Source organism: Oncorhynchus masou, chromosome 19, assembly GCF_036934945.1.
Source record: "Oncorhynchus masou masou isolate Uvic2021 chromosome 19, UVic_Omas_1.1, whole genome shotgun sequence".
Classification (NCBI taxonomy): Eukaryota; Metazoa; Chordata; class Actinopteri; order Salmoniformes; family Salmonidae; genus Oncorhynchus; species Oncorhynchus masou.
The window spans coordinates 27,908,444-27,932,229 of record NC_088230.1 but is presented as its reverse complement, the minus strand read 5'-3'; the positions used below and the strand labels follow the sequence as shown (position 1 = coordinate 27,932,229).

The window sequence follows — 23,786 nt, the reverse complement described above, 5'->3', positions numbered from 1 at the left end:
AGTCAATGGTCTCAGATAATGGCATATGAGTACTGTAGAGATTAGAGGGTGTACGACAAGACGGGGAGGTGGGGCTCAGCTATTTAGATGGACTTATGTACCAAAGGCATCCTGTAACGGAACCAGGCCACCGCTGATGCTCAGTCTGCTCTGCTGTGGTTCCTGGGTAGTGAGCCGAGCAGGGATGGGGTGGAGGAGGAGGGTTCAGACATGACCCAGACCTCTCTCTCTCCCAGTCTCCTCAGTGATCTGATCATGTTTAACGTCTTACTCGCGTGGCGGACTGAGTCGTCAGAATCAGAAAATCCTCTTTAGGGTCTGATGAGAGGGTGATAATAGAGTGGAGATTGTGTGTCTGCCAGAGTTAAGCTTGGTTAATAGTGGTTTAACACAGAGGGGATCAGCTCTTTTTACATGTGCTCATATCGCTGCTTAGTTTTTCCCATTAAAGTCACACTCTGTAAGATGTGCTCAACCAATCAAAGACTAGGCCACCGGCAAAATTGTAAACGTGACGGGGTAGCAAAAATATCCCATGACATTTTCACATGCAAATAGCACTTGATTTATATGATATACCGTATCTGTGGTGCTCATTCCTTATGTGAGTCAAATAATCAAACAATTGCTTATCGTTGTGGCAAGTATGTGGATTACAGATAGTACTGCAGTACTACGAAGTTGGCTTTTTTTATGCCTCTAACATAAAACAAGATAATGTTGTGATGCATCATGTGATCAGGCACCCCACTGGGTACACACTAGTTGAATCAACATTGTTTTCATGTCATTTCAATGAAATCACATTGAACCAACGTGGAATAGACATTCAATTAAAATCAAATCCAAATCAAATTGTATTGGTCACATACACATGGTTAGCAGATGTTATTGCGAGTGTAGCGGAATGCTTGTGCTTCTAGTTCCAACAGTGCAGCAGTATCTAACAGGTAATCTAACAATTGACGTCTGTGCACAGTGGAAGACTTCCACTCATGGGGCTGATAGATATATCCTGAGATTTCTATTTCCCAAGATCATAATCTTTCATTTTTATGATATTGAATCATGATGAGATTTACTTTTTCCTAAAGTATAACATGAGATGACCCTATGTCTGACATAAAATACATGGGGACATATCACGTTGAGGGATCAACCATAAACAGTCATCCACCCTGTGGCACATCACATTTACATTATTACATGCAGGCTCCATCCAATAGGAGACCTAAATACTTCATTCTGATAGGATAGACAGAGGACATCTAAATTTCCTTGTTTGCCTTGCTCAGTTTAGTCTGATTTGCATGTACATTATCTCTGTTACAGATTTCGGAGTCAGATTAACGTTCTGATTCTAACTCCTACAGATACTGTGTCCTGTCCCCTGGGTGGATGGCTGTCCGTTGCTGATGTGTCAATAAAGTTTGGACTGTAATATAAATGACACAGCCTTTTTACTATTAGCAGAGTTCAACAAGCAGTTGACCTCTATAGACACAAAGTATTGTCTCTTGACATACACAGGACTGTGTGGTTTTGTCTTCATGGGCTACTGCTTAACTGATGACTGCATCTGAATATTTTATGTGTTATTTGTGGTCACCGTGCCTTTTAGTAGTTCAGTGTGTCAAGTGGTGGGTTATTGCTCCTGGGGGGCGTCTGTATGCTGTTGGGTTGAACTGGGCTGGTTGGCTTGTGGTGTGGTGTATTTTAGTATGTTAGTCAATCAGTCAATATGGCACATTGTTTGGGATTCCCTGTGTGTTATGGTCAGTTGGGTGTCATATTGTTTGGGTTGGGGATGTGTTATGGTCTTGTCAGTTGGGTGTCATATTGTTTGGGCTGTACTGTATCTGCAGCTGTAGGAGGACAGATGGCTAAAGGCAGCAAGGTGTCAATGACAGGACCTCATCATAATTCATGACTAGAGGAGATTCATCTCTGCAGCTCCTAATGAGAGCTGAGCAGCTACCAGTCCGGAGCCTGTGGGTTCAATTTCCTGCTGTCACTCGCTCTGTGCTGTGCTGGCTGCTGCAAACACACTCCATGCAAACTGCAAACACACTCCATGCAAACTGAAAACACACTCCATGCAAACTGAAAACACACTCCATGCAAACTGAAAACACACTCCATGCAAACTGAAAACACACTCCATGCAAACTGAAAACACACTCCATGCAAACTGAAAACACACTCCATGCAAACTGAAAACACACTCCATGCAAACTGAAAACACACTCCATGCAAACTGAAAACACACTCCATGCAAACTGCAAACACACTCCACGCAAACTGCAAACACACTCCATGCAAACTGCGCTTCACTCATTTCCTGCTAGTAGTGTAGGTCTACAAGGGCCCCATCTACAATCCCTTCTCAGAAGAAAAACACTGCTCTATATGCCTTAACTAAAAATAACTTTTAATTGAGAATCCCAGGCCTGAGTTATACATACTATCAGTTATTGGAAGCACTGCACTGTGACATATTGTATAAACTAAACATACCTGTGATACTTCTCCTCCTCCTCCCAGTTCCCAGAGTGTGGATTCTTTGGCATGTACGACAAGATCCTTCTGTTCCGCCATGATCTAACTTCAGAGAACATCCTGCAGCGACTGACGTCAGCGGAGGACATCCACGAGGGAGACCTGATCGAGGTGGTCCTCTCCGGTGAGACCTGGAAAAGGGTTGGAGATACTCCATGTCACAAGAAATGAGGTTGATATCGAGAGATGAGGTTGATATTGAGAGATGAGGTTGATATTGAGAGATGAGGTTGATATTGAGAGATGAGGTTGATATCAAGAGATGAAGCAGATTAATGCAGGGTAGTAACATTATGAGTTGCGATTATGGTTCGTTGATTAGCTAGCTAGCTACACGTCTAAATAAAAGACTCCACTATGCAAGTAACCATTTCAATAGAATGTTCATGATATCACTGCGACAACTGTCAATAGACGAAGATGGTAAATTCTGGCTATCTACTCTTTCAGAGCACTCTCTTCTGATTGTGCCATAATAACAGAATCAATTTACGAACGCTCAACACCCGTTGAATATGGCCAGTGTCAGTAAACGTTGGCAAAAAAAGCATAATTAAATTGTTGCCAGCAACACAGTTACAGTCACTTACTTTCTGGATAACATGAAAACAGCCTAACCAGCTCTGCTACGGTGAGTAAAATGGTCAGAGTTCTCTCATTTGTGTCTGGAAGTAGCTAGCAAGCTTAACGTTAGCCAGTTAGCTTGGGTGCTTGATTGCTGTGGTTAGGTCAGAACGCTCGGATCAACCATACTCCTCGGCCAGAGTGTTCAGTGTGCACTTTGAATGTTCCGAGAGCGAAACGCTCTGAATTTACGAACCGGTCGATCTGACAACGCTCTGAGCACACTCTGGCACTCCAGATTTATTTTATGAACGCAAGCGTAGTATAAACCAGCCTTTAGTCTTGACATTTTTGGTTGTTCAGTACATGGCCTCACATGTGAATCCTCAAAGAGATGTGTGGGGCTATGGATAAAGAGGGTGTGAATGATGCTGTATGGGTTTAGACAAAGAAGTGCTCTCCCGTAGGTGTACCAAAACATTCAAGGGCCATTTTCTCAAAAGGGATGTTACAAGTCTTTTAACTTTCAAAGCATATTTACTTTCCCATTGTTCCTCAACTGTAGTGTATTATATACAGTTTTCTAGCTCTGAGTCTCTTTTTTTTTTTAAACACTATTTAAAATGTTGCTACATAAGAGTGAATCAAGCCAGACCGTCACATTTAGGATGTGCCACATTATAGGTACAGGTATCTCTTTGTTGACCCTGTAACACCCCAGTGTTTCAGATCTCTCCAGATCTCTCCTGTGTAGCTACTATTTTGTCCATATGCCCACCCCCCATGTCTATGTATCCCCTTCAGTATTCATCCCCTATGTCAACCTATGATAACCCCACAACATTTTCGGTGGGCATATTCCCTTTCAAAGGCAGTGCCTTGTGGTCTGTTGTTGATCATCCTAGGTGTGAAACTCACCTGAACAGCTACACACCCCAGAGTAGTATTAATTTAGAATTCCAACACACAAGATGAAATGTATGAACTCACAGCCCAACCACACAAGACTCAACCCCAGACCACTTCCTGATCCTCTCTGCTTGTTTTTGGTGCAGCACGGCCCCACAGTCAGTGCAAATGTAGTGTTGATTAAGTTTTAGTCTGACTCTATACGTTTCTCCATCGCCTGCTACTCTGTGTGCTCAGGATAAAATACTAAAATGTAGTGTTTTTCCCTCTCTGGTTTTGCCCAGACAGGGCTGCTGAGTTCAGCTCGGTTCAGATCCCTATCGCCTTCTTTGTTCTGCTCTAATCTTCTCTATTCTGCCCTGTTCTGTTTTGCCTTATTCTGCCCTGTTTTTCTCTGTTCTGCCCTGTTCCGCTCTCTTCAGTTCTGATCTGTTCTGCCCTGTTCTGCTCTGTTCAGTTCTGACCTGTTCTGCCCTGCTCTGCTCTGTTCTGTTCTACTCTGCTCTGCTCTGTTCTGCCCTGTTAGCCTCTGTTCTGGTCTGCCCTGGTCTGCCCTGTTCTGCCCTGTTCTGCTCTGTTCAGTTCTGACCTGCTCTGTTCTGCTCTGTTCTGCCCTGTTAGCCTCTGTGCTGGTCTGCCCTGGTCTGCCCTGTTCTGCTCTGTTCTACTCTGCTCTGCTCTGTTCTGGTCTGCCCTGGTCTGCCCTGTTCTGCCCTGTTCTACTCTATTCTGTTCTGTTGTAATGTGTTCTGTTCTACTCTGCTCTGCTCTGTTGTGTTCTGCTCTGTTCTGCCCTGTTCTGCTCTGTTCTAATGTGTTCTACTTTGTTTTTCCCTGTTATGTTCTGCTCTGTTCTGCAAGGTCTAAGCTGGTGTCTCTCAGAGACCGTGGCAGATTACTCTTGACTCCCAATTTCAAAGCCATGCAATTTATATTTCTGCAGTTGCTGATTCTCTGTGATTGATGAGGACGTTGATCCTGACCTGATTAATGTTGCTCATGCACTTTCACAACTATCCCCACCTAGTAATTGTTAGATTAAGGAAAAAATAAGACTATTATTATCATGTATAGTCTTATGAATACATTTTAGGTACCTAACCTGTGTGTCATTTAGAAAGCCAATAGCAGAGCAGTGTGTTTTTTTCTGAGTGCAGAATGCTCTCATCTCTCCTCTAAAGTGAATAATTGCCCTTTCAGAACGCTGTCTGGTTTGTTGTGTACTCACTGAGAATGCGGTTGCTATGGCGCTGTATTTCATTTCAACCACTTGGCCTTCATGTTCGCCTATTGATAAAAAGACAGAGAGGGGTTTATGAACAGTAAATCTATTTTCTTTGAAAACGGACATGAAATTAAGGGTTGGACTGAGCAAAGAGCAAAGGTGGCGAGACTTCAGAGAGAAAGAAGCCAATTTGTGCCCTCAGAGAAATATCCAACAGGGAGAGAACAGGCATGTCACTCAACAGTTCTCAATGTAACTACATTAAAGTGACTCATGAATACCCCAATTAACTATGTCTATGTCCCAAATGGCACCCTATTCTCTATATAGTGCACTACTTTTGATCAGGACCCATACTACAGTTAAAGTCGGAAGTTTACATACACCTTAGCCAATTACGGGCAGTTTTTCACAATTCCTGGCATTTAATCCTAGTAAAATTCCCTGTCTTAAGTCAGTTAGGATCACCACTTTATTTTAAGAAATGTCAGAATAATAGTGGAGAGAATGATTTATTTCAGCTTTTATTTATTTAATCACATTCCCAGTGGGTCAGAAGTTTACATTCACTCAATTAGTATTTGGTTGCATTGCCTTTAAATTGTTTAACTCGGGTCAAGCGTTTCAGGTAGCCTTCCACAAGCTTCCCACAATAAGTTGGGTGAATTTTGGCCTATTCCTTCTGACAGACCTGGTGAAACTGAGTCGGGTTTGTAGGCCTCCTTTCTTGCACACGCCTTTTCAGTTCTGCCCATAACATTTCTATAGGATTGAGGTCAGGGCTTTGTGGTGGCCACTCCAATATCTTGGCTTTGTTGTTCTTTAGCCGTTTTGCCACAACTCTGGAAGTATGCTTGGGGTCATTGTCCATTTGGAAGACCCATTTGCGACCAAGCTTTAACTTCCTGACTGATGTCTTGAGATGTTGCTTCAATATATCCACATACTTTTCCTCCTCATGATGCCATCTATTTTGTGAAGTGCACCAGTCCCTCCTGCAGCAAGCACCCCCACAACATGATGCTGCCACCCCTGTGCTTCATGGTTGGGATGGTGTTCCCCCTTTTTCCTCCAAACATAACGATGGCCATTATGGCCAAACAGTTCTATTTTTGTTTCATCAGACCAGAGGACATTTCTCCAAAATGTACGATCTTTGTCCCCACATGCAGTTGCAAACCGTAGTCTGGCTTTTTTATGGCGGTTTTGGAGCAGTGGCTTCTTCCTTGCTGAACGGTCTTTCAGGTTATGTCGATATAGGACTTGTTTTACTGTGGATATAGATGATTTTGTACCTGTTTCCTCCAGCATCTTCACAAGGTCATTTGCTGTTGTTCTGGGATTGATTTGCACTTTTCGCACCAAAGTATGTTCATCTCTAAGAGACAGAACTCGCCTCCTTCCTGAGCGGTATGACGGCTGTGTGGTCCCATGGTGTTTATACTTGCGTACTATTGTTTGTACAGATGAACGTGGTACCTTCAGGCGTTTGGAAATTGCTCCCAATGATGACCCAGACTTGTGGAGGTCTACAATTTTTCTTCTGAGGTCTTGGCTGATTTCTTTAGATTTTCCCATGATGTCAAGCAAAGAGGCACTGAGTTTGAAGGTAGGCCTTGAAATACACCCACAGGTACACCTCCAATTGACTCAAAGGATGTCAATTTGCCTATTTGAAGCTTCTAAAGCCGTGACATCATTTTCTGGAATTTTCCAAGCTGTTTAAAGGCACAGTTATCTTAGTGTAAGTAACTTTTTGACACACTCATATGTCTGAATAGTAACACAACCACAAAGGCACAATGTTCAAGTCAACCATAATGACCGTCAGGCTGTAGGTTACATCCTGGATGTCGATAAATGGTGATTCAATATGTAGCTAGAGCCGTCAGAAAAGTAACAGAAAATGACGGGGGAGACGTTTTGTCATCAGAGGCGATAGGACGGCCACCCATTCATCAGCTGGGTCTGTTTTGTACTTGACATGCATCTGAAAGGAATTAACAACACACTGAATCAGAATGACAGTTGAAAAATAATAACATCATGACAGTCTTGTAGGATTGGGGCGATTTCTACTGGCTTTCTGCTAAAGGATTGGCCCACTTCATTTCAAACATTCTAATGGTTTGATCATGACTCATCACAATCCATTTCCTCTGGTATTCATGTCCATGCTTGTCTCGCCTCTTTGTTAATGTTGTTTTTCTTGCAGTACACTAACCCAGTGTGTGTTTGTGTCTCAGCTCTAGCCACTGTCAAGGACTTCCAGATCCGGCCCCATGCCTTGTATGTGCACTCCTACAAGGCGCCGGCCTTCTGTGATGACTGTGGGGAGATGCTGTGGGGCCTGGTCCGACAGGGCCTCAAATGTGAAGGTATGTCTGGACCCTGCCCCAGTTCCCCCTGAGCCCAGAGCTACTGATCCCAGTCACGTCACTCCTGACCTAGGTTTCACCTCAAGTCAAACTCCTGTCTCACATAGGCCCGAATCAAAGCCTGGGGAACTGTACAGAAGGATATCTTGATTGACGTTGTAGCTCCCTGCTTTCAAGTCCTGGTCAGAACAGCCTTTGAGTGCTTCTCATTGTAGTGATGCCAAGCAGTGGATGGGCTTTGTGGAGTGCTTAGTGCTTTGTGGAGCAGGATGATTGTCAGAGGAGACAGTTGAAGTTTTCATCATATGTAACCTGATAGAAGAGCAAAACAGCACTGAACATTCACCTGGATACAGGTCATTCACATGACCTACACTATACACTATAAGTCTGAGAGAGAGAGAGAGAGAGAGAGAGAGAGAGAGAGAGAGAGAGACATGCATGTATGGTTTCTAAGTACTGTGCCTCCTCTATAGGGTGTGGGCTGAACTACCACAAGCGCTGCGCCTTTAAGATCCCTAACAACTGTAGCGGGGTGAGAAAGAGACGGCTGTCCAACGTGTCCCTGCCTGGAGCCGTGCTGTCCGTCCCCCGCCCAGCCCCCATCGAACATGTCCCTGTTTCCCAGGAAGAGGTAGGGAGACACTCTCTGTCCTTGTCCCAAATAGGACTCTGTTCCCTATTTAGTGCCCATAGGGCTCTGGTCAAAAGCAGTGCACTATGTAGTGAGTACACACGTGGACGAACACACACATACACACATGCAAACACGCACACATACATTCCGTATGCAGGCAGGCACTCAGTCAGGCTGGCCAATTAGTGGTTGGGAGCCTAAAGAGAGTGTTTATGTCAAAACGCTGTGTATACATACCAAAACCCAGGGACCATTTTACTGAAGAAACAAGGCTCTTCATGTTAATAACTTTCATAAAGTCATTTCAGCCCCTCCTCATGCAGTATTGTACCGTCTAAACAAAGGATTATTTGTGATATTATTAACTTAATCCACTTCTCACTCATTCAATATATAACGTTATATATTAAATAACATAATGCTAAAAACAAATACTCTTGATTATTTTCCTTCCCACGCAATTTGTGTCTCAAAATATTTATGTAGTGTGCACTTTTCTTCTGGTCAGTTAAGTTGATGTTGTGATGTTTAAAATGACCACCAAGATGTGAAATAGCTTTTTAACAAATGTGCCTACAGTGTTGTGGAAGCTACTCTGAAAATATAGTTTACCAAGCTACCAATTACTGGAAGAAGTTAAGCTACACAAAGCTACCCTTAAGAAAAATATAGTTTACTTCACTAAAGTTACTATGAAAAAGTAGTTCATTACACCCCAAACCACTTTGTGAAAAATTATCATATCTAATTCGAAAATGTCATAGACTACAAATTGCAAGAACAGATCTCTCTGGAGTCAGGTGTTAACAGGAAGTGTTCTTTAGCTTATGAACCACAGTGAGATGTAGGTCTGATGCTGAAAAAGAAAGGAAATTCTTGCCTACTTCACCCATATTTTATTTTAGCAAAACAAAGTTGTGTGTAGTTCCAGTAGTTAGCTACACCACCACATGTCAAAAAGTAATGAAGTTATGAAAACACTACCAAGATTTGAATTTAGTTCAACTACCACCAAACTACTGCACAATCTAATTACATTTCTAGTCAAATTACATTTAGTTCACTACTCCAACACTGTGTACCTAGCTACGTATGAACTTGTGATTAGACAATTATTACAAATAAGATACAGTAAAGGTGATACAGCATGGTTGACTCTGCTCTGCTGCCTCCCAGTCAAGGCAGACCGGCAGCATGGTTGACTCTGCTCTGCTGCCTCCCCGTCCAGACAGACCAGCAGCGTGGTTGACTCTGCTCTGCTGCCTCCCAGTCAAGACAGACCGGCAGCATGGTTGACTCTGCTCTGCGCCCACCCAGTCAAGACAGACCAGCAGCATGGTTGACTCTGCTCTGCTGCCTCCCAGTCAAGGCAGACCAGCAGCATGGTTGACTCTGCTCTGCTGCCTTCCAGTCCAGGCAGACCAGCAGCATGGTTGACTCTGCTCTGCTGCCTCCCAGTCAAGGCAGACCAGCAGCATGGTTGACTCTGCTCTGCTGCCTCCCAGTCCAGGCAGACCAGCAGCATGGTTGACTCTGCTCTGCTGCCTCCCAGTCCAGGCAGACCAGCAGCATGGTTGACTCTGCTCTGCTGCCTCCCAGTCAAGACAGATGAAACAAAGCCTTTTCATAAGCTCTGTTCATCGTCACCCAATGAAATCTCTTCTTTTTTGTTTTACACCGGCTACTTCTCTCCTGACTGTGTGTCCAGTACCTTTCTAAAGAAGTGGTGACAGAAAATACTGTACAATAAAATCTGTGTGAGATGTTATTCAGAACATTACAGTCTGTAGAGATGATACAACATAAAATACACAGTATGGTAATGTCTGGAATGGTTTTCCTATTTTTTAAACAAATTTACTCTTTCTTTCTCTTGTGCTATCTGTTATCTTTTCCTTCCCTTTCCCCATTGTGCGACCTTCCCCTATCCCATACCCTCTCTCGGTCTCTTCTCTTCTCTTCTTCCTCTGTCTCTATCTGTCTCTTATCCCCTCAGCAGCGCACTCTCCAGGGGGCAGGGAAGGGTAACAGCCTGTTGAGCGGCAGGCCTATCTGGATGGAGAAGATGGTGCTGGGAAGGGTCAAGGTGCCTCACACCTTCTCAGTGCACACCTACACCAGACCAACCATCTGCCAGTTCTGTAAACGCCTGCTGAAAGGCCTGTTCCGCCAGGGCATGCAGTGCAAAGGTGAGGCACTCCAAACACTGGAATTATGTTGTGTAGATAGAGGGATCCTGAGTGGCACAGCGATCTAAGGCACTGCATTGCAGTCCTAGAGGTGTCACTACAGACCCGGGTTTGATCCCGGGCTGTATCACAACCGGCCGTGATTGGGAGTCCCATAGGGCGGCGCACATTTGGCCCAGCGCCGTTAAGGTTTGGCCGGGGTAGGCCGTCATTGTAAATAATAATTTGCTCTTAACTGCCCAGTTAAATAAAGGTTCAATAAAATATATAATCTAATTCAAATGATTGAACAGTAGATGTAAGATCTAAGATCTTAATGTGACTATGATGTGCATAGATACAGTGGGGCAATAAAAGTATTTAGTCAGCCACCAATTGTGCAAGTTCTCCCACTTAAAAAGATGAGAGAGGCCTGTCATTTTCATCATAGGTACACTTCAACTATGACAGACAAAATGAGAAAAAAAAATCCAGAAAATCACATTGTAGGATTTGTACTGAATTTATTTGCAAATTATGGTGGAAAATAAGTATTTGGTTAATAACAAAAGTTTCTCAATACTTTGTTATATACCCTTTGTTGGCAATGACAGAGGTCAAATGTTTTCTGTAAGTCTTCACAAGGTTTTCACACACTGTTGCTGGTATTTTGGCCCATTCCTCCATGCAGATCTCCTCTAGAGCAGTGATGTTTTGGGGCTGTTGCTGGGCAACACGGACTTTCAACTCCCTCCAAAGATTTTCTATGGGGTTGAGATCTGGAGACTGGCTAGGCCACTCCAGGACCTTGAAATGCTTCTTATGAAGCCACTCCTTCGTTGCCCGGGCAGTGTGTTTTGGATCATTGTCATGCTGAAAGACCCAGCCACGTTTCATCTTCAATGCCCTTGCTGATGGAAGGAGGTTTTCACTCAAAATCTCACGATACATGGCCCCATTCATTCGTTCCTTTCCACGGATTAGTCATCCTGGTCCCTTTGCAGAAAAACAGCCCCAAAGCATGATGTTTCCACCCCCATGCTTCACAGTAGGTATGGTGTTCTTTGGATGCAACTCAGCATTCTTTGTCCTCCAAACACGACGAGTTGAGTTTTTACCAAAAAGTTATATTTTGGTTTCATCTGATCATATGACATTCTCCCAATCTTCTTCTGGGTCATCCAAATGCTCTCTAGCAAACTTCAGACGGGCCTGGACATGTACTGGCTTAAGCAGGGGGACACGTTTGGCACTGCAGGATTTGAGTCCCTGGCGGCGTAGTGTGTTACTGATGGTATGCTTTGTAACTTTGGTCCCAGCTCTCTGCAGGTCATTCACTAGGTCCCCCCATGTGGTTCTGGGATTTTTGCTCACCGTTCTTGTGTTCATTTTGACCCCACGGGGTGAGATATTGCGTGGAGCCTCAGATCGAGGGGGATTATCAGTGGTCTTGTTTGTCTTCCATTTCCTAATAATTGCTCCCACAGTTGATTTCTTCAAACCAAGCTGCTTACCTATTGCAGATTCAGTCTTCCCAGCCTGGTGCAGGTCTACAATTTTGTTTATGGTGTCCTTTGACAGCTCTTTGGTCTTGGCCATAGTGGAGTTTGTAGTGTGACTGTTTGAGGTTGTGGACAGGTGTCTTTTATACTGATAACGAGTGGAGGACAGAGGAGCCTCTTAAAGAAGAAGTTACAGGTCTGTGAGAGCCAGAAATCTTGCTTGTTTGTAGGTGACCAAATACTTATTTTCCACCATAATTTGCAAATAAATTCATTACAAATCCTACAATGTGATTTTCTGGATTTTTTTTCTCATTTTGTCTGTCATAGTTGAAGTGTACCTATGATGAAAATTACAGGCCTCTCTCATCTTTTTAAGTGGGAGAACTTGCACAATTGGTGGCTGACTAAATACTTTTTTGCCCCACTGTATGTCCATATGACATCTTCGTACAGTCGGTTGAGTGAACGTGATGTTGAATCTTCGTGTTTTCAGATTGTAAATTTAACTGCCATAAGAGATGTGCAGCCAAGATACCAAGAGACTGCCTTGGTGAGGTTTCCTTTAATGGAGGTAAGTTTGTCTCAAGTGTATAGCTAACTTAAATTGCCTCCATAACTTGTCCCCACTATTTAGTCAAAAGCATTTCTGCCCCAGTGTACTGGATGTATTGATGAATATGTGGAAGAATGCCTCCCCCATGTAGTAAGTAGTTAGCCAGGTCCCATACTCTATGTACTGTAGCCAACTCTTCACATGTACTGTTCATACGGTAGGGACCCAGGCTAGTAAGCAGTACATACCTTTACCACATGTACAGTTCATACAGTAGGATACCAGGCTAGTAAGCAGTACATACCTTTACCACATGTACAGTTCATACAGTAGGATACCAGGCTAGTAAGCAGCACATACCTTTACCACATGTACAGTTCATACAGTAGGATACCAGGCTAGTAAGCAGTACATACCTTTACCACATGTATGTCAGGACCCGGTTACAAACCTGGGTCTCCGGAGTGAGAAACAGTCACTTAACCAACTGAGCCACGAATAGTCAGCAGAACCCAGAAGATGAGGCAGACACAGCAGTACTTAAGACGGTGTATTTAATAAAGTAAAAAGGAGAAGTCCTTCAATACAAAATTGGCAAATCCAAAAGGTGGTAGGAATAGCACAAAAAAGCCTCAAGAGATACTCAAAAACAAAAACAGAATTCCACAAGAGCATCCACCGGAATCGCCAAGAATACACAGAACACTAGGGCTGGGTGCTAACATACAAACACAGAGCACAGAACTGAGGGAAACTAAGGGTTTAAATACAATCAGGGGAAAAACGAGGCACAGGTGCAAATAATAATGGGGAACAAGGGAAAAAACATAAGGTCAAAAAGCACAATGGGGGCATCTAGTGACCAAAACCCGGAACAACCCTGGCCAAATCCTGACAATGTATAGTTCATACAGTAGGATACCAGGCTAGTAAGCAGTACATACCTTTACCACATGTACAGTTCATACAGTAGGATACCAGGCTAGTAAGCAGTACATACCTTTACCACATGAGGACCACAGTGGAAATAAGTGTATTTAATGTGTCATCCTCTGGGATTTGTTGTACTTAATTGTTTCAAATCAATCAATCCATTCATGAATCAATATCATGCCCCTCCTACTGTGTCTCCTGCCCCAGAACCAGCCAGTCCTGGTCCCGACTCTGAGACTACCATGGAGGTGGACAACAGTGATGTGAACAGTGAGGGCAGCCAGAGCATGGAAGACCCAGAGGAGCCCTCCACCCCAGACGACAAGTTCTACATTGAAGGGCCCTGTCTGGATGGGGACAAGGACGAGGACACAGTGAAGGCTATCAGGTACTTACTTAGGGCCATATTCAATCTGTATCACCGAAGTGTTACAGATTGGGCAATAGAAACTTAAAGGTAATTTCCGATTGAGCCGACATATGCAGCATTTACCGTGAATGCATTCTGTGCTAACACAGGAACATTGCCTTTAAATGAGCTGAACTTCTGCGATACAGATTGAATAGAGCCCTTAGTCCTCTTCTCCCCGGGTGGGACATAAGGCTGTAACATTCTTCTGGCACTAGAGTTGGTCTTTGGCTACATTTGTGTCATGTCCCGTGAGAGTCTCATGTCTCCCAACTCAGCCACCACAGGCTAGCACTGGACTGGAAGGAATATGATGTTTAATTAAATGAATACGTATAATGTGTGCAGATGCGTTCAATTGTGGAGTTCCTTGTGTTCTGTCTCATTTCGTATATGAAAATAGTTGTGAGTTTGTTGTTACATCACATAAGCTTTATGAATGTATGTCAATGATTTGGCAATTGACATTACCCAAAAATGGGCTGAACCAACGTTTGCTTCCACGTCATTTCAACCACCCTAAAGAAAGTGAATCAATGTGGACAAACTCACTGGAGTTGCAAAAAGTCATCAACTGAAGGGCATTTCCAATGTTTTTCACCCAACTTTTAACCTAAATCCAATGACATGGTGACATGTCTCAAACAAATGTAAATCAAAACTTGTCGTTAAACTGATGTCTGTGCCCAGTGGGTAGGCATACATTTGTTCATACGTGCTCTTGTCATTTTGTGTAGCCCCATGACAAGCAGTTTCATCCCCCTAATGCGGGTGGTTCAGTCCATAAAACAAACCAAGCGGAAGAGCTCAACCATGGTTCGGGAGGGATGGATGGTCCACTACACCAGCCGTGACAACCTGGTAAGAAACCTCTTGGATCACCTAAAAAAAAAGAGAGAGAGAGAGAGATTGCGATTCAATAGTATTTTTCAGAGATGCTATTTGAGGTTTTGATTATAACTCACTGCTTTGATCGTTTTTTGTTTCCAGAGGAAGAGGCATTACTGGAGGCTGGACAGCAAGTGTCTGACCCTGCTGCAGAACGAAACGGGAACCAAGTATTACAAGGTACAAGACCGGTCATCACATCTCTTATTAGACGTCTCTGTCCAATTATAGAAGTTACACAGACAACAAAAAGACACTGACAGGTCAAAAGTGACAGGTCTAAAGTGTAGTGTGAAGCTTGGAGACAAGCTAGAAAAGGTCCTGTCATTCCAGTTATTGCTTTCTATTTATGTAGTGAACATTTTAGTAACGCTTGTGGTGTTATTTGAAGAAAGTAAGGTGTTGCCCTCATCCTACCACAGACAGGCAAGGCTGTCTTTTCCCTCTCTATTCTCTCCTCCTTTCATGTTCTTTTTGCATCAGAGAGAGAGAGAGAGAGAGAGAGAGAGAGAGAGAGAGAGAGAGCGAGAGAGAGAGAGGGAGAGAGAGAAAGAGAGAGAGAAAGAGAGAGAGAGAGAGAGAGAAAGAGACACAGAGAGAGAGAGAGCCCTGTGGCTGAATCTCTGAGCGTGCTCCTCCTGTGGCAGACCGACCGTCAGGGCCAGGACTGGCCTGGGGGGCTTCCCTGTGGTGTCTCTGGCCATTCCTCCCTCCCTGCCTTTCTGGCAAGCTGCCAGCATGCCTCGTGCCCAGAACGGGGAGGCACGTCCTGCCTTTTAATCAGGGGAGCGCTTTGCTTCCCCCCTGACCCGGCGGAGCACCCTGTCATGTGGCACGCTCGGCAAACCACAAGCAGTTAATCTTATACTGGCGACAGAGGCCCGGATGGGCGCAGCAGACTGGGCTGACTGAGAGACGATTGGCTGGCCAGCAATTCTCTCTCTCTCTCTCTCTCTCTCTCTCTTCTCCTTGTGGGTGTGTTGGTTCGCTCGGCTACAGCAGCGGAATGTTAAAATGGACTTGAAAAGCCCCACACACTTCATTCCTCAAAGGCTGTCAGAGAGTGAGGAGAAGAGAGTAGAGACCATAGCTTAGAAGAGGAGAGAGGGGACCTGGTAGAGCTGAGAGTGTAGTTATTCCTGGGACAGTTAGACGTTAGGACACAATAGGTGTACTTTTTAGCAGCTGATTGGAGTACCTCAACCTCACGGATCGTTTGATTGGCTGACAATCCATTGTGACCTTTGGTGACCTTTGACCCTGCTCCTCTGACTCCGTCCTCAGGAGATCCCCCTGTCAGAGATCCTGCAGGTGGAGCAGGCTCAGGACTTCCACAGCCTGGCCCAGGGCAGCAACCCCCACTGCTTCGAGATCATCACTGCCACTATGGTCTACTATGTGGGGGAGAATAACAGTGGTCACTTCCATAACCCTTCCCTGGCTGCCACGGGTGTGGGGCTGGAGGTGGCTCAGGGCTGGGAGAAGGCCATCCGGCAGGCCCTGATGCCCGTCACTCCGCAACCCAGTGTCGGCACTGGCCCCGGACAGGGCAAGGATCACAGTGAGTAGAATAGTAACCTGGCCTGCTGCTAATGTGATTGAGATCTGCTGAGGAGATCAGGCAAATGTAATGTCATGCAATTTGTATGCTTTTATGAGCGTGTGTGTGTGTGTGTGTGTGTGTGTGTGTGTGTGTGCGCGCAGCTGTGACCCCCCACTGCCTGCTCAAAGTGTATTACTGGAAAATTAAATGGTGACATTTTAAGACGATTTAAGAGATTTTAGGGGATTTTCAAGCTCTTTTTGATTTCTCTCTGGCTGTGATTAGTGATAGGAAAATTCCTCCCATCATTCAATTAATGGAGAGTGATATAACATCATTCAACTCAAACAATCTGTAGTCACACAAAGGAGTATAAGCAATGTTTGGTCATTTGATGGTTAACTACTGTCACACAAAGAACGCGTCTCACATGCTCAAACTAGTGGCCTATTTACTGCAAGACCAATTATAAAGAAGGCCGTATTGGTCGAGGTCTTTGGGTTCAATTTTGCATCGAGATTATCTGCATCCCAAATGGCACTTATTCCTTATGCAATGATTCTTGTCAAAAGTAATGAACTACATAGGGTGCCATTTGGGATACAGACTTTGTTCCACTGGCCTGTGCATACAATACAGACAGTATTATATATTTCTCTATGGATTGTGTTACATAAACCCAGCCTTTGGTTGACCCAGCTGATTGGTATTTGGTGGCCCACTACTGGGACAGAGTGCTGGTATAGAACACTGGATACGACCTTAACCACCATGGCTGGGCCTGGGTTCAGAATCAATGGAAACCCCAATGGAAACGTACTGAACGCACAGGCTGGGCTTTCGCCTTGCGGGTTTCTACTACTGAATAGTGGCTCTAGCCTGGTCCCAGATCCGTGTTCTCTTGCCAACTACATTGCTGTCAAGCCATAGCATGAAAACGAGTTGGCATTAAAGCACAAACAGACTGCCACTCATGCCAGTTAGGATGTAGTTGTTATTAAAATATATATCAAAATATACTTAACTAAGAAAATTACCATGTGTCCTTGGTGTGTCCTGCTTCAAATAATGCTTGATCATTTACTATTTTTGAAGCCCCACATAATCTCTTTCTTGTCTCTTCAGAGGACATTTCTATCAGCATATCAGTGTCTAACTCACAGATCACAGAGAATGTGGTAAGTGTCTATCCAATACAGCATATTAGCTGTGTATAGCTACAGCTCCACAAGCATTCCTGATAACTAAGGAATTTAGGAATATAAAAAATATATCTCCTCATCAATCTACATAATGACAAAGTGAAAACAGGTTTTTAGAAATATTAGCAATTTTATAAAAACTTAAAAACAGAAATAACTTATTTACATAAGTATTCAGACCCTTTGCTATGAGACTTGAAATTGAGCCCAGGTGCATCCTGTTTCCATTATTCATCCTTGAGATGTTTCTACAACTTGATTGGCGTCCACCTGTGGTAAATTCAATTGATTGGATATGATTTGGAAAGGCACACACCCGTCAAAATAAGGTCCTACAGCTGACAGTGCATGTCAGAGCAAAAACCAAGCCTGTAAGGTATTGTCCGTAAAGCTCCGAGACAGGATTGTGTCGAGGCACAGATCTGGGGAAGGGTATCAAAAAATGTCTGCAGCATTGAAGGTCCTCAAGAACACAGTGGCCTCCATCATTCTTAAATGGAAGAAGTTTGGAACCACCAAGACTCTTGCTAGAGCTGGCCGCAAGGCCAAACTGAGCAATCGGGGGAGAAGGGCCGTGATCAGGGAGGTGACCAAGGACACCTAAAAGATTCTCAGACCATGAGAAACAAGATTCTCTAGTCTGATGAAACCAAGATTGAACTCTTTGGCCTGAATGCCAAGTGTCACGTCAGGAGGAAACCTGGCATCATCCCTACGGTGAAGCATGGCGGTGGAGGCATCATGCTGTGGGGAGGTTTTTCCACAGCAGGTACTGGGATACTAGTCAGGATTGAGGGAAACATGAACAGAGCAAAGTACAGAGAGATCCTTGATGAAAACCTGCTCCAGAGCGCTCAGGACCTCAGACTGGGGCGAAGGTTCACCTTCCAACAGGACAACTACCCTAAGCACATAGCCAGGACAACACAGGAGTGGCTTCGGGACAAGTCTCTGAATGTCCTTGAGTGGTCCAGCCAGAGCCCAGACTTGAACCTGATCGAACATCTCTGGAGAGACCTGAAAATAGCTATGCAGTGATGCTCCTCTTCCAACCTGACAGAGCTTGAGAGGATCTGCAAAGAAGAAAGGGAGAAACTCCCCAAATACATGTGTGCCAAGCTTGTAGCACCATACCGAAGAAGACTCGAGGCTCTAATCTCTGACAAAGGTGCTTCCGCAAAGTAACGAGTAAAGGGTCTGAATACTCATGTAAATGTGATTATTATTTTTTTTTTTATAAATTGTCAAACATTTCTAAAAACTTGTTTTTATTTGTCATTATGGGGTATTGTGTGCAGATTGAGGAGGGGGGGGAAATTTAATCGATTTTAGAATAAGACTAACTAAATGTGTAAAAAGTCAAGGGGTCTGAATACTTCCCGAGGACACTGTATGTCTTCTCTTCTTCAGGATATCAGTTCAGTCTACCAGATCTTTGCTGATGAGGTCCTTGGGTCAGGCCAGTTTGGGATTGTGTATGGAGGTAAGTCAGACTGACTCCACAATATTTCTGTTGGCTTCAAGTACATGGTGAAGTGGAGATGAAATTCAGCCCTGATGAAGGCCAAAGGTCCGAAATGATTTGGTTTGACTTTTACCAATAACAAAGCACTTTTATCACCTTCCACTGTCCTCCAAGAGTTCAGTTTGCTCCTCAATTCATGCACCTTAGTTGGAGAGTGAGGTAGAGGAAGTGTTCCCTTCAGTTTGGCTTCATGTACATCCATCCATCCATGTTTCCTCTCTTTAAAGTTTCATTCACTGGGAGGGGAAGACTACTTATTTTTCTTTCTATGTTATGCAAATCAACTTTTATTAGTAGAATTCCTTTCTCTGTCTGTTCTATAGTTTGAGACAGAGGAAGAAATACAGACAGTTAATTTGCTCCAGTCTGCAGCGAGTAGTCTGTGATTTATCTGGTTCATTCTCATGTGTAGGTAAACACAGAAAGACTGGGAGAGACGTGGCCATCAAAATCATTGACAAGATGAGGTTCCCTACCAAGCAGGAGAGCCAGCTGAGGAACGAGGTGGCCATTCTCCAGGTAGATAAAAGACAGAGAAGCCTGGCTCTTTTACAGCCAATCTCGACCCTGATAGCCTGGGAATCTAAAGTAGCTACGTTTCACTATTGTTTCACTTCACAACAGTAGTAAACATAAAGGTTTGGTTCATGCTAGATTTGTGAAAGACTGTTGTGAAGAAATGTTAGACTTTTTTTTCCGATTTTAGAGTACACCTGTGGACCCTGGTACATACACATATACACACACACACACACACACACACACACACACACACACACACACACACACACACACACACACACACACACACACACACACACACACACACACACACACACACACACACACACACACACACACACAGTGGGGCAAAAAAAGTATTTAGTCAGCCACCAATTGTGCAAGTTCTCCCACTTAAAAAGATGAGAGAAGACTGGAATTTTCATCATATGTACACTTCAACTATGACAGACAAAATGAGAAAAAAAATCCAGAAAATCACAATGTAGGATTTTTTATGAATTTATTTGCAAATTATGGTGGAAAATAAGTATTTGGTCAATAACAAAAGTTTATCTCAATACTTAACAATACTGTTATATACCCTTTGTTGGCAATGACAGAGGTCAAACGCTTTCTGTAAGTCTTCACAAGGTTTTCACACATTGTTGCTGGTATTTTGGCCCATTCCTCCATGCAGATCTCTTCTAGAGCAGTGAGGTTTTGGGGCTGTTGCTGGGCAACATGGACTTTCAACTCCCTCCAAAGATTTTCTATGGGGTTGAGATCTGGAGACTGGCTAGGCCACTCCAGGACCTTGAAATGCTTTTTACGAAGCCACTCCTTCGTTGCCCGGGCAGTGTGTTTGGGATCATTGTCATGCTGAAAGACCCAGCCATGTTTCATCTTCAATGCCTGGTTAAATAAAGGTAAATTAAAAATTAAAATGCCCTTGCTGATGGAAGGAGGTTTTCACTCAAAATCTCACAATACATGTCCCCATTCATTCTTTCCTTTACACGGATCAGTTGTCCTGGTCCCTTTGCAGAAAAACAGCCCCAAAGCATGATGTTTCCACCCCATGCTTCACAGTAGGTATGGTGTTCTTTGGATGCAACTCAGCATTCTTTGTCCTCCAAACACATCGAGTTGAGTTTTTACCAAAAAGTTATATTTTGGTTTCATCTGACCATATGACATTCTCCCAATCTTCTTCTGGATCATCCAAATGCTCTCTAGCAAACTTCAGACGGGCCTGGACATGTACTGGCTTAAGCAGGGGGACACGTCTGGCACTGCAGGATTTGAGTCCCTGGCGGCGTAGTGTGTTACTGATGATAGGCTTTGTTACTTTGGTCCCAGCTCTCTGCAGGTCATTCACTAGGTCCCCTCGTGTGGTTCTGGGATTTTTGCTCACCGTTCTTGTGATCATTTTGACCCCACGGGGTGAGATCTTGCGTGGGGCCCCAGATCGAGGGAGATTATCAGTGGTCTTGTATGTCTTCCATTTCCTAATAATTCCTCCCACAGTTGATTTCTTCAAACCAAGCTGCTTACCTATTGCAGATTCAGTCTTCCCAGACTGATGCAGGTCTACAATTCTGTTTATGGTGTCCTTTGACAGCTCTTTGGTCTTGGCCATAGTGGAGTTTGTAGTGTGACTGTTTGAGGTTGTGGACAGGTGTCTTTTATACTGATAACGAGTGGAGGACAGAGGAGCCTCTTAAAGAAGAAGTTACAGGTCTGTGAGAGCCAGAAATCTTGCTTGTTTGTAGGTGACCAAATACTTATTTTCCACCATAATTTGCAAATAAATTCATTAAAAATCCTACTATGTGATTTTCTGGATTTCTTTTCTCCTTTTGTCTGTCATAGTTGAAGTGTACCTATGATGAAAATTACAGGCCTCTCTCATCTTTTTAAGTGGGAGAACTTGCACAATTGGTGGCTGACTAAATACTTTTTTGCCCCACTGTATATATACACTACCGTTCAAAAGTTTGGGGTCACTTAGAAATGTCCTTGTTTTTTAAAGAAAAGCTATTTTTTCCATTAAAATAACATCAAATTGATCAGAAATACAGTGTAGACATTGTTAATGTTGTGAATGACTATTGTAGCTGGAAACTGATTCCATATGGAATATCTACATAGGCGTACAGAGGCCCATTATCAGCAACCATCACTCCTGTGTTCCAATGGCATGTTGTGCTAGCTAATCCAATTTTATCATTTTAAAAGGCTAATTGATCATTAGAAAACCCTTTTGCAATTATGTTAGCACAGCTGAAAACTGTTGTTCTGATTGAAGAAGCAAGAAAACTGTTCTTCTTTAGACTAGTTGAGTATCTGGAGCATCAGCATTTGTGGGTTCGATTCCAGGCTCAAAAACAAAGAAACAAAGACCTTTCTTCTGAAACTCGTTAGACTATTCTTGTTCTGAGAAATGAAGGCAATTCCAAGCAAGAAATTGCCAAGAAACTAAAGATTGCATACAGCGCTGTGTACTACTCCCTTTACAGCACAGCGCAAACTGGCTCTAACCAGAATAAAAAGAGTGTGAGGCCCCGGTGCACAACTGAGCAAGAGGACAAGTACATTAGAGTGTCTAGTTTGAGAAACAGACGCCTCACAAGTCCTCAACTGGAAGCTTCATTAAATAGTACCCACAAAACACCAGTCTCAACTTCAACAGTGAAGAGGCGACTCCGGGATTCTGGCCTTCTTATCAGAGTTCCTCTGTCCAGCATCTGTGTTCTTTTGCCCAAATTAATCTTATATTTTTATTGGCCAGTTTGAGATATGGCTTTTTCTTTGCAACTCTGCCTAGAAGGCCAGCATCCCGTAGTCGCCTCTTCACTGTTGATGTTGAGACTGGCGTAACCCTAACCCTAACCCTAGTCTCCCATCCCCACAGCATGATGCTGCCACCACCGTGCTTCACCGTAGGGATGGTGCCAGGTTTCCTCCAGACGTGACGCTTGGCATTCAGGCCAAAGAGTTCAATCTGGGTTTCATCAGACCAGAGAATCTTGTTTCTCGTGGTCTGAGAGTCTATAGGTGCCTTTTGGCAAACTCCAAGCGGGCTGTCATGTGCCTTTTACTGAGGAGTGGTTTCCGTCTGGCCACTCTACCATTAAGGCCTGATTGGTGGAGTGCTGCAGAGATGGTTGTCCTTCTGGAAGCTTCTCTCATCTCCACAGAGGAACCCTAGAGCTCTATCAAAATTAAGGACACCTTAATATTGAGTTGCACTCCCCTTTTTGCCCTCAGAACAGCCTCAATTTGTCGGAGATTAGATTGTACACAGTGTCGAAAGAGTTCCACAGGGATGCTGGTCCATGCTGTCCCCTTCATCTACACTGATTGAAGTGGTGACATCAATAAGGGATCATAGTTCTCACCTGGACTCACTTGGTCAGTCTATGTCATGGAAAGAGCAGGTGTTCCTAATGTTTTCTACACTCAGTGTGTGTGTGTGTGTGTGTGTGTGTGTGTGTGTGTGTGTGTGTGTGTGTGTGTGTGTGTGTGTGTGTGTGTGTGTGTATATATATATCATCATAGTTGAGGTCATCTGTCACCCAGCCCATAGTGTATTTGTCTCTAAGGTCTTCTCCCTCTAATTGCACATCAGGGATAAATGAACAAATTGAATTGAATCCCTGTCTCCCTGCCTGTCAGAACCTTCACCATCCTGGCATCGTCAACCTGGAGTGCATGTTCGAGACCCCCGAGAGGGTCTTTGTTGTCATGGAGAAGCTCCATGGAGACATGCTGGAGATGATCCTATCCAGTGAGAAGAGCAAGCTCCCTGAGCGTCTCACCAAGTTCCTGGTCACACAGGTCACTACTCAGTACTCAGTAATATATGTGATCTAAATAGCCCACCCAATTTACCTACCTCATCCCCATACTGTTTATATTTATTTACTTTTCTGCTCTTTTGCACACCAGTATCTCTACCTGTACATGACCATCTGATCATTTATCACTCCAGTGTTAATCTGCTAAATTGTAATTATTCGCCTACCTCCCCATGCCTTTTGCACACAATGTACATAGACCCTTTTTTTCTACTGTGTTATTGACTTGTTTATTGTTTACTCAATGTGTGACTCTGTGTTGTCTGTTCACACTGCTATGCTTTATCTTGGCCAGGTCGCAGTTGTAAATGAGAACTTGTTCTCAACTAGCCTACCTGGTTAAATAAAGGTGAAAAAAAATGTAACAAAATAAAATCTACCTCATAATGACCAACACGGTAACACTTTGCATACAGTGTTTTTA

General features: G+C 43.8%; 1 protein-coding gene across 3 annotated transcripts in view; it reads left to right on the top strand.

The window, feature by feature from the left end:
• The window catches only part of LOC135506099 (serine/threonine-protein kinase D3-like), a 60,849-nt gene that overhangs the window by 31,678 nt on the left and 5,385 nt on the right, over positions 1-23,786 (top strand). The window contains exons 3-15 of one of the 3 annotated variants that reach the window (XM_064925525.1): positions 2,545-2,683; positions 7,504-7,635; positions 8,112-8,269; positions 10,272-10,461; positions 12,439-12,516; positions 13,639-13,819; positions 14,578-14,701; positions 14,831-14,908; positions 16,013-16,289; positions 17,397-17,449; positions 18,884-18,956; positions 19,411-19,517; positions 23,181-23,342. In XM_064925525.1, coding sequence (XP_064781597.1) covers positions 2,545-2,683; positions 7,504-7,635; positions 8,112-8,269; positions 10,272-10,461; positions 12,439-12,516; positions 13,639-13,819; positions 14,578-14,701; positions 14,831-14,908; positions 16,013-16,289; positions 17,397-17,449; positions 18,884-18,956; positions 19,411-19,517; positions 23,181-23,342 — 1,752 coding nt within the window. Of the gene's footprint in view, positions 1-2,544; positions 2,684-7,503; positions 7,636-8,111; positions 8,270-10,268; positions 10,462-12,438; positions 12,517-13,638; positions 13,820-14,577; positions 14,702-14,830; positions 14,909-16,012; positions 16,290-17,396; positions 17,450-18,883; positions 18,957-19,410; positions 19,518-23,180; positions 23,343-23,786 lie in introns of all 3 variants that reach the window. The other 2 variants (XM_064925524.1, XM_064925527.1) reach the window with 2 other exon arrangements.